The sequence below is a fragment of the Quercus robur genome, chromosome 4, assembly GCF_932294415.1.
Source record: "Quercus robur chromosome 4, dhQueRobu3.1, whole genome shotgun sequence".
NCBI classification, from domain to species: Eukaryota; Viridiplantae; Streptophyta; class Magnoliopsida; order Fagales; family Fagaceae; genus Quercus; species Quercus robur.
The window spans coordinates 59,418,698-59,429,662 of record NC_065537.1 but is presented as its reverse complement, the minus strand read 5'-3'; the positions used below and the strand labels follow the sequence as shown (position 1 = coordinate 59,429,662).

At 37.5% G+C, this 10,965-nt stretch overlaps 1 protein-coding gene and 1 long non-coding RNA gene across 3 annotated transcripts; both read right to left on the bottom strand.

The window, feature by feature from the left end:
• Nucleotides 1-2,173: 2,173 nt before the first annotated feature.
• On the bottom strand, nt 2,174-3,905 carry LOC126723162 (uncharacterized). The gene is made up of 4 exons (XR_007654179.1): nt 3,339-3,905; nt 3,065-3,183; nt 2,926-2,957; nt 2,174-2,512 (listed from the first exon to the last, which is right to left on the bottom strand). It is a non-coding gene; the product is annotated as an uncharacterized LOC126723162 (long non-coding RNA).
• Nucleotides 3,906-4,277: 372 nt separating this feature from the next.
• LOC126723161 (calreticulin-3-like) lies at nt 4,278-9,108 on the bottom strand. 2 transcript variants are annotated; one of them, XM_050426455.1, is made up of 16 exons: nt 8,849-9,107; nt 8,653-8,728; nt 8,426-8,568; nt 8,111-8,334; nt 7,948-8,004; nt 7,803-7,850; nt 7,431-7,517; nt 7,281-7,338; nt 7,095-7,162; nt 6,904-6,996; nt 6,764-6,820; nt 6,578-6,673; nt 5,944-5,973; nt 4,823-5,254; nt 4,543-4,731; nt 4,278-4,457 (listed from the first exon to the last, which is right to left on the bottom strand). In XM_050426455.1, the coding sequence occupies exons 4-15, from the start codon at nt 8,165-8,167 to the stop codon at nt 4,696-4,698; spliced, it is 1,119 nt and encodes a 372-aa protein (XP_050282412.1). In that variant the 5' UTR covers nt 8,168-8,334; nt 8,426-8,568; nt 8,653-8,728; nt 8,849-9,107; the 3' UTR covers nt 4,278-4,457; nt 4,543-4,695. The 2 variants fall into 2 exon arrangements, with proteins under 2 accessions (XP_050282412.1, XP_050282413.1); XM_050426456.1 differs by lacking the exon at nt 5,944-5,973 and having other exon boundaries at nt 8,849-9,108.
• Between the last annotated feature and the right edge of the window lie 1,857 nt (nt 9,109-10,965).

Genomic DNA, 10,965 nt, shown 5'->3' with positions numbered 1-10,965 from the left:
ATGATGGTGGAAGACGTTACGGGGCAATGACAACCAATATCTCCGAGTGCTTTAATGGGGTACTTAAAGGTGCCCGCGGTTTGCCCATTGCTGCAATGGTTCATTTCACTTGGTGCAAACTTGTTGCATATTTCCACGATCGACATAAACAAATTACTTCTGATCTCTCTCGAGGTAAGCTGTGGAGTGATTATGCAATGGAGATCTATAGCAGAAATGAGCAGAAAATTGCAGGACACACTGTGAGGAATTTTAATCATGCAGAGGGTGTATATCAGGTGGTTACCCCGTACAATGACCATAGAGGTGGAGGGGGAAACCACAGTCATGAAGTGCGCATATTTGCTAGAACATGTGGTTGCAGAAAGTGGCAAAACTTGAAGATCCCTTGTTCACATGCAATTAAAGTTCTTCAAGGTCTGCATCTCAATGCGACCAACTATATTGACCCATGTTACAGTTTGAACAACGCCATTCTCACATATTCACATAATTTTGTGGTACCAAAGTCAGAGTCTGAGTGGAGGGACGTTTCCGGACCACGATGGGTGCCTGACCCACTGCTGTTGCGGGGCACAGGTCGTCCTGTGAAGTCAAGAATAAGGAATGAAATGGATGGGGTACGGCGAGAACGGGGAAGCCGGAGGGAAGATACGGACTTGAGGGAGACTCAACCGAGGCAACGATGCGGAGTGTGTCATCAAGAGGGGCATAACCGTAGAAGTTGTCCCAATTCCCGTGGGGCATCAACAAGTGGTACTGCTATAAACTAGGCAAGTGCCCTCACTGTTTTTATATAATATATGCAGAATTTCATTTTGTTATAGTTCTTTGCATTTGGAAACTAATGACCGTATTTTAATTTTTGGCAGGCAAGCGGAAACTCGATTTTGCTAAGTGACATTGTACGTGGAACTTGTGGTTATCTTCTGTATGGACAAGTGCTAGGTGACTATGTAGAGTATGTTGTATCAGTATGGAGAAGTGCTTGGTGACTATGTAAAGTATGTTGTATCAGTATGGTTTAGTATGGACAAGTGGTAGGCAAATATGGAGACTATGTTGTATTTATTAGTTGTTATTTTGGTAATTGTTGAATGTTGTTGTAATTGAACTATTTGCTGTCTATTGTACTTGTTACTATAGTTGCGTTGTGCAGCTTTTGTCTATAATGCCAGCAATTATATTACGGCTGGCATTAGTAGCTACTACTTTGGCAAATTCAACCACAGGGCCCTCCTTTGAAGCGATGATAGCTAGTATTGAATGTATTTTGTCCGTTAATAGGGAACCTATAATGGGTATGAATAGTAACTGTTTGAATCCAGTTGTTTGCATATGATGTACGAGCCATTTACCAGTATTGTATCTACTTGTTTACCGCTGCTCATGTTATGTGTTCTGGATCTAGTTTACTGCTGCAGGGGAAGAGAAACCAATTATGGTTTACTGCTGCACGAGTAGGTGCCAAAAACAAAAAAAAAAACAAAAAAACCCCAGTAGAAATCGACTCTGTGATAGTCGATTTCCCATAGAAATCGACTCTTTGAGAGTCGATTTCCCATAGAAATCGACTCTTTGAGAGTCGATTTCCTATAGAAATCGACTATAAGATGGTCGACTTCCACTGGGGGATTTTTTTTTTTTTTTTTAATCCAGTTGGGAACTAATTTCAACAGGCAAGTGAATAGTATTGAAGTGGACTAAAATAGACTGAATGAACCTAATAGACGGAATGGACCTAAGTGGACCGAATTGGACCGAAATAGACCAAAATGACCAAATAGACTGAATTGGACCGAATTAACCAAAGTGGACCTAAGTGAACCAAATTAGACCGAAATGGACCAAATGGGACTGAACATAAAGTCATAACCCGATTATGTATGTGCATGAAATACATATGCCAGATCAAACAGCCAGCTAAAGTTGATGCCAAAGTTGGCACTTATAAATAAAGTCATAACCCATGTGTTTATAGTTTTGATCTTCATGGCGGTCAACATGAGACCTATTATTGCCCAACTATAAAATGCTCACTGCTTGTTCCGAGAAACTAAAACTGGTTTTTCAAATGGAGAAACCATCTTGCTTGTACAAAACCATCAGTCACTAATTGCTAAAAATGATACTGTCCCTTTTGAAACACTATTTGAAAGAATCTTAACACAAGTTGATCGGACAAGTTCACAAAATATAAGCCAAACAATCTATAGAGGAAGTTCATACATCAAAAGGCACCATGCTATTCTCTCATAACTTGACCAATCAAAGACTTAAAAATAAAACGTATTATGCAGATCTTATATTAGTTGCTGGGAAGCATAAGCAGGTCTCCTTCCATTAACTTTACGCAGAATATGGTATCCTCAAGGCCATTCTTTGGGCAAGCCAAGGTCTTTCTGAATCTGGGTCAATGAAACGAGGCATGAGGAACTGTTCTGCTTCTTCGTCTATCAATTCTCTAGCCCATGCGACCCTCTTTGATGGGCAACTACCTGGCCCATAGCACCTGCATTTTTAATTGAAGCATTCCATACTTATTTAGTGTGCTATTAAGAATAAACTTTCATAAAGACACCAGCATCCATTTCAGAAGAAAAGTCAAAGAAAAGAAAGTACAACCAACTCCACCAAAACAGTAATCCAACATGTTATCAATTCATTTTCATTTTCATCTCTACTCAGCATCAAAAAAAGGTTATCAATAAGCATCTGCACTTGTTACAAGCTACCAAATCATAATGGTAAAATTGGCGAAAATTTTATTGCAATTTATTAATTATATGGTCAAAAATGCGATGTTCATAATAAAGGTTTATGGTCATTAAGCACAGGAATTAGCAAGCAAAGAATTTGAGAAGCATGGTGATGTGTGCTGGCAGCAGCCACACCAAATTGACTATGCTGGGATTGGACGCTTACCAAGTTAATTGAGTCATACTTTTCATCAGCAGCTGTAAAACAAGAAAGGTATGTTGTAAGCACTTCACACACTAATGTAGAATGACAACAATTGAATTTAGCGGAAATTCATACAATCAATCTAGTATCAAGTAATTACATAATTTTTTAAGGTAAAATACAAGACTTTGAGCCTGCACTGTGCTTTCTGCTGCTTTTGATGCCAGGTACAAGCAGGTTGGAGCCAGAAGACGCGGATCATATTCTGTCATACTCTTTCTGAAAGCACAAAAAGGAGTTAAGCTTAGCAACCAAAAGAGGTGATGCTATTTTTGTTTTTTGTTTTTGTTTTCTTGTTTTCACTTTCATCAGTCACTTCATCAAATTCAGAATCCTCAGTGGCATGTTCACTTTCAGAGTCACTCAACACATACCTTGTTTTCTAACTTGGTTCACCCTTTGAGGTCTTGCTCTTGCTGGTGCAACTTCAATAGTTTCTTCAGTACTGGCAGAAGTAGAAGCAGAACCCGAATTTTCTTCATTTTCAGTCACTTCATTTACCTTACCAACCCTTCCCAACACAGAACCACTTTTCTTGTTGAATGGAGATGCCCTCATCTTTCTCACTTTCTTCTCCAGTGAAATCCTGGAATTTTCAGCAGGCTTTAACATGTCAGTTAAAAGCTTCTGGGCCAATGTCTGAGGCTGCTGCTTATTCGCTGCACCTCTCTTCTTTGCCGCTGTAGGGGCCTTAACTGCCTTAGCATTTGCAGCCAGTTTTCCCCGCCCTTTTTCCTCGCTTCTGGAGTAGCTACAACTTCTATCTCACTATCTTCATCATCATCATCATCATCATCATCAATGTCATTAAAGCCAGTTTAATCATCATCATCATCATCAGATATCTCCGAAACAGTTGCCAAGGGCTTCTTCTTCTGTGCAGCAGCAGCCCTTTTGCTAGGTTCTTTCTTCTTGGCTGGTACTTTGGGCACTTTAGTCTCCATGGCTATCAGGCATAAAAACAAAGAGAAATTTACTGTGGGAATACTTACAGAAAAAACAGTCCAACACATTCCCAATGATCACGGTAAAAGATCATGGAAAAATTCACAAGAAACTAATTATTAGTGATGCTGAATCTCAAGTGGAAATTTTAGTTGGTGCTTGTAACATGGAAATTTTTTATCTATGTACATTACAGTATTTTCTTCTCTTATAATTGATTTTATGAAGAATATTGTCAGAAACACAATTTCTCACACAAGATCATATATTAACTGGTTTGCAAACAATATCCCCATATCATCCACTGTAATTTTTCTTACATTACAGCTGAGTTGTGTAAAGATCATAATAACACAACCTAATGAAATATAATAATATATATTGAACGGCTGATTGATCAGGAGATGCATCGAGGTTATAGGCAGCAAGTCGTTCTTTAAGCTCATCCTTTCCAAGGAAAAATAGAACATAGGAACAGAAACAGACCTTACCAGGAGCTTTCCTAGAGCCTGCTCTGTCTTTGGGTTTTGCTGCCTCAGGAGCTTTCTCTGGTAAATGAAGCAGAAGTAAACCAAAAATCAAACAAAAGAATGTAATTCCCATATAATAAACATAATATTTTTTGACACTTACCAATTTCCCTTGCAGCCACAGATGACGAGACAGCTTCTGCAACAGATTCTGCATTATTTGCCTTCTTATTATTGTTCTTCCGTGGGTTCTTGGGTGCTTGTCTAGCAGACTTCATAGCAGCTTCACCCCTTGCTTTGCCTCTCATTTTCTTTCTTAACTCCTCTGCCTCACATCACTTCTCTCTAGCTCCTAAATGACATAAAACTAAAAACAGTCAACAAATAGAAAGACAGAAAAATAAACAAATCATCACAAGGAATTGTTAATTTTTCAGTCATACATCGAGTTGCCCCTCCAAAGCATCAAGATCTGTCCTCCAAAAGGACTTTGGAGTTTCCTTTCTCAAATCATCAACCTCCTTATTGACCTTATCCCTTTCAGCGCATAACTCCTGAACCTTCTCAATGGTCAAGCTTCCAATTGCCATGGCCAGTAGATACTCATAATCACTTATCTGTACCCCATTACTACTGCTGTCAGCAGGAGATTTCACTTCTGTTTCTTCTGTATCATCAGTTGCACCAGCAACTTCTGGCTCAACAACTTTAGTTTTCTTTGGAAAAGGAGTGAAACCTTTTGTTTGCAGCTCAACAAACAGAGCAGCTCTCTTCCTATTACTTACAATGATCTCTCCCTTCACAACTGCAAGGATAAACCTAACCTTGTTTTCTAACTTCAACAACTCCATTTCACGTTTGTTCAGTAGAAATTTCTGCACAAAATACAAAAACTGCAATTAATAATTGTTTCCCTAATTTATGGCTGAAATTATTGAGTATCAGTGTTCTATTTGTGTTCACACAACAGGCCATGACATCAAAGGCAAAATAGACCCATTGTAATAAATTTGTTTTCACATACTCATTCTTCATCCCAACTAATGAAAAAACAATTTTTTTTTTTTTTAACAAGAAAGGTGTGTTCCAAATCACTCATCACTAATACATTGCCAATGCCAACTGCTCCACACCAACATTCTTTCAAATTTCCTCTCAAGATATAAATTCTATGAAGCAGCTTAACAAGCTTGCAATTTCTTAAAGCAACAAAGTTTTTCAGCAATTAGATTCTTCTGGAAAAAAAATACAAAAAATAATAATAATAAACAAAATAGATTCCAATATGTTTGACTGTAAGTCTGCTATAAGATGCTTCCAAAAAGAGAATTTACTTACTACATTCAGGATTTCCTAGAGATTAATATTCATGGAGGAAAAAAATAAATAAAAATAGACCTATGTGGAATGTGGTCAACTTGTAAATAAAAATAATTCAGAATACTTGGGGATGTTGAACAAATTACTGGGAACTCTCAGCGGTAGAAGAAAAACATATGCTTGTCATGACGAATACCACCTCTATTTGGCAATAAAAATAAGTAGAGAAAAGAATGAAGCTGACATGGTAATCATCCATGTAATCACGACGGTCCTGCATAACAAATTAAACCTTGAACTTAGGACAAACTTTGAAACAATCATACAAGTCTTTTGAGTCCAAAAAATAGGGAGAGTTTTAGAGAGCCAGGTAGGGGGGGGAAGCTGTCTAAAACTCTCCCTATATGGAATGTGGTCAACTTGTAAATAAAACAATCATCAATCTGCATCAGTTTCCTATTATAAAATTCCATTAAAATAAAGAACTGTTTCCATCAACTGATTGGCAGTACATTCAACATTATTTAGAAAAAAGGCCAAAAGCTTCCAATGAAAATCTTCGTTGGACACAACCACAGAGGAAATTCATTGTATTATTATGACATCTTCACAAAAATAAAATCTTGATATGAAAAATGTGTTTTGTCACGTCTGTAAAGAAGCCTTTGATGGGGAACAGCCATTAAATACACAGAAAATGCAACACAATCAATTAATTAATCACAGAAGACCAAAATTTCCTCAAAAATTAAAGGATTGGCTGGCCCAAGCCTATGATAGGCTTTATCACTTTTATCATAAGGGTGATCATCAAACAACCAATCATAACCAGATGAAATCATGAAAAATTTAAAAGGAGTGATGCCAATTGTACAAACCCTTCTGTATCTGTCCTTATATCTATCCCTGTACCGTCGATCATAACCCCGCTCTCTTCTCCTCCTTTCACCTTCTTGTCTTGCTCTTTGAGCTTCCTGCATGATGTTTGAAGATTTACAATCACTTGGAATGAAATTCAAGTAAGACTAAAGAAATTGCAATCAGCAGTAAGTATCGTTAAGAACCTCTTCCTCTCGTGCTTTTCTCACTTTCTCTGCTTCCTCAAAGGCCTCTTTTTCAATCTGAAGTTACAGAAAAGATATGCAAATAAGGAACTGCTATTGATCTAGAATCTAACAATAAAGTTTAAGGAGAAGGGCCACACCTCCCTGTTTGCAAATACTTCTTCCACAACTTGTGTTGCATAATCTGGGTCATCACAGATCAAAACATTGTCGTAAACTGACCCACCCTTTACCTGCATTATTTGACCCCATTAATCATATAGTTTATTCATAACAAGAGCAACATAATAATCAGTCTATCTAGCATAGTAGATTGAGACTTATGTCCTACCTGCCAAACCTCAATTCCTACATACTTAATTGGCTTAAGCCCATAAACATCAGGGTCATCTTCAAACTCTGGACATAGGAAAAAGGAAACCACTTAATGTCAACTTCAAATTTTTGTACCTGCGGTCCAAATTATTTTATATTTTATAATCAATGAAAAAAATTATATAGGTATGCTTCACAATACCTGGATTATCAATCCAAGGAGTCTTCCATTTTCCTTTATAATTGGGGTTCTTAATTTTCTGTCAAGTCAAAAAAGCAAGCTCATGAGAAACTGCAAAGGAGAATCAAGCTTCAAGCATTTTTGTGTATCTCTTGAGCTCAATTGGCATACCTTGGGCTTCCATAGTCCTTTATACGCTGGATTAGGTACCTTTGGGGGTTTCCACGCACCATTCTCTTCATCATCCCAGTTATGAGGCTGATCAGGGAAACTAAATTATGAGATTTTTTCATCTTCTATCATATTTTTCGTTTTCTTTTATCTTTTCTATAGGCACCATATCACAAAATAGCAGCATTAAACATCAAACTGGAAAATGGGAAATGAGGAGAGAAGTGGAACGTAAAGCAGCCTTTTGAAATATAGAGTGTACTGAAAAATAATGACAATTAGTAGTAGTGTTGGGTCCAACATCATTAAAGCCAGGCATTAATGATTATACATGGCTTTGCGTATGCATGGCTTCTTAAGCAATCAACTAACCTCTTTAGCTTTTGGGTCTGGAATTTCTTTTGGAATTGAATCATATCCCTGCAATACCAAGATAAACATTAATGGAAGCACATAATTTATACAGATACTAATTGCATTTTCAGTAGTTAGAAAGAAATATTTTTCGTTTTAATACCTCAGGTTTAACCTCACTAGGATCATCAATATATTCCCTATCCTCCCAGTCTGCAGGCTGTGAGATATGACAAATGACAGTCAAATTTCTAATGACAATTTCTAGAACTTGAATAGTTGTCATAAGAACAAGGTGAATCACAAACTATCGTAGGTCCACTTACAGATTTTCTGCTGTTGTTTCCAAAGTCCTCCAAGTCTTTAACAATTTCTTCATTCATCACACCATTGGCGCCAGCAGCATCACTATTCTTTTTCAAAAATTCATCCCTGTTCAACGAGCTGAAGATATCAAGTAATTTGCGTTCTCGAAACTTGTCCTCCTTCTCACGAACCTTCTTATGCAGCCAATCAGGATGTACTACCCTCTAGGGACGGGATTCGCAACCTGTTATAATCAACTCATCTTACTTCAGATCACACAAAAGAAAAAGGGAGATATACAAAGGAAAAAAATAACAATGAACAAGCAACAAAACCTGAAGCATTGCTGCAGGAATGGTAATAACTTTCTGAATTGCTGAACTAAGCCTTTGCTTGTAATAAGACCAGTCAATAATGGATCGAATGCCCACATCTGATGAAATCTTGCACCATCTCCGCACATAATGCTTCATTATTTCTGTGAATTCAAATGTGTACATGCTTTCTTTAGTACATAAACAAGAAGCAAATGAAATTTAAGAAAACCATGGCAAAACTTTACCAGCATCAGTTTCAAATATTGCAACAGGAACAGCACGCTCACTTAAGAAAACCTTGGATGATGCATTTAAATTTGGCTACATGCAAGTGGTATAAATAAAATAAATGTCAGATAATTGATGAGGATTTTGACAGTTGACATAAAAAAAACAAACACCAATATGTCACTTTATAAAGCATGAAGAGCAGAATCGTACTTGGTTTTGAAAGTAAAGTTCCCCGGAAAAGATCCAGGGAGCACACACCAGATACCATCTCTATCTAATTCAAGTGGTTTTCCAATTTTTTCAACCAATACGCGAGCATTCTGAATTATTTTTGCTCCTCTATTCGTAACTACTCCAGCCATTTCCATTGAGTACCATCTTGCACCCCTGGAAGAAATAAATGTTTGAGAGATAACACAAACACAGAAGCCACTGTAACAACAGGCTCCATACAATTAATACATTAAACCAAATGGAAATCACCAAACTCAGTTGTGCATGACGTAACCATAGAAGGAATTCAGTATACACTTATGGGCAAGTTGTAATGAATCATAAAGCACTACCATATCCTGCAAAAACAATACGAGACTATGTAACTCATCATCACAAATTGACTATATTCCAATTGTTCCAAAAGCTGATGAATACAACAACCACCTTGTGCTTCCTAGATTTTTATAGAATTTCCACTAGCCTTGGCTTCTGACAACTTCCCTTTCCAAACCTTGTGAAGTCCTTTGTATTCATACCTTCTGTCCCGAAAGCTTGAACAAGATCAAAAGAAATGCGACTTAGTGAAAAGAAAATGTAATTCAGGAATACACAGACGCACACAAAAGGACTTTCCTTTTGAATATTACAAATTCAGAATTTATAGCATACCAAAATTTTGAAACCCAAACGATTCTTTGTTAGTCACTACTACACATAGAAGCTTTTCTGGGCTGGAACTCTTTCAAGCTGACTTAGGTTTTCTATTATTTGCAAATCATATTGTAAAAGGGAAAATAATAATAAAGTTACCATAATCCATCTAGGAAAACACTATTTATTGGGAGAGAGTATTTAGCACAAATGCAAATATACGTTTGATTTTCTCTTCAATTCACCCCATCTGATTGCTCTAGTACAAAGTTGCTCCACCCTCTTGTGCAGAGCATGTGATTTTCTTGCAATCACATTACATCGTTAATTAACCCTTAAGAAAGAGGGCATCTGAGATAGAGTGTACTGAATGAAATTGAAACAAGACAAGGCAACAATAAAACTACTTCAGCTCGTGTAATAAAACCATTTAAAATAAAATGTAATTTATGGTTAAGTATATTTGAATCTGTACTTGTTTTCAGAAGTAAATACTGCACTTGATTTAAAAAGCTGAGGAAGCTTTTGGTTTTTTCCTGAGAGCATTTCCAAGGTGATGAATTAACTATAATCAGACTATATAAGCAATAACAATAAAATGAAATTCCAACAACAATAGAAATAATTGATAAGGAAGATATACTTGCCTGTTCTAGGATCCCGACCGGCAAAAACAATGGGCTCCATGCCTCCATCTAGCTCTGGCAGAGCAACTTGCAAAGCTACCTGAATTGGGTGAAGCCCCAAGGTACTATTCAACCATTCCTCAGTTGTCTGAAATACCAGAGGCAATGCAACAATATAAGGCACATCAAGCTTCCTCAGTGCCTCAACAGCCCTGGGATGATCCTGCTTGGCTGGCCCCCCGACAAGTGCAAAACCAGTAAGTGATATCACTGAATGCACAAACGGCTTCTTCGTGATTGGATCAATCAAATACCTCTCCACAGGCCCTGAAAAGTCAAGCCCACCGGCGAAAATTGGAATCACTTTAGCCCCTTTTGCCTCCAATTCCATAATCACAGCCACATAGTGACTCTCATCCCCAGTAACAATGTGACTCCTCTGCAAAATCAGACCAACAATTGGTGCATTTGGACCCTTAAGCTTCTCATTAGCATCCTTTTCTAGTATCATACCAATTCAAATACTCCTTCACATCCTCATACATACAAGGAGCCAAAGGATGACAAACCCCACTATCCAAATATAAAACCGGGTCCGAATACTCAATCTTGATCCCCTTCAGGGCAGGCACATAAGACCCAGAAATCATTTTCAAGAAAGTTTGCAGGTTATCAGGTGAGGCTCCTAGCCAAAACTGCAAAGTAAGTATATAAACCCTAGCATCCTGCGCCTTATCACTAGGCAAATATTTCAAAACCTTAGGCAAAGTCCTTTCAAACTAAGTTAACATACTCTCTGCAAACCCAGCAGACTGCTTCTTTCTCTTAAAGAGC

Excerpts from the sequence above, each read along its gene's own strand:
- LOC126723161 (XM_050426455.1), bottom strand. The coding sequence starts at position 8,167 with ATGAATGAAGAAATTGTTAAAGACTTGGAGGACTTTGGAAACAACAGC. Across the intron at positions 7,518-7,802 it reads CAGACCCAAAAGCTAAAGAG|CCTCATAACTGGGATGATGA; the intron begins GTTAGTTGATTG and ends TTCCCTGATCAG. Across the intron at positions 7,339-7,430 it reads AAGGACTATGGAAGCCCAAG|AAAATTAAGAACCCCAATTA; the intron begins GTATGCCAATTG and ends TTGACTTGACAG.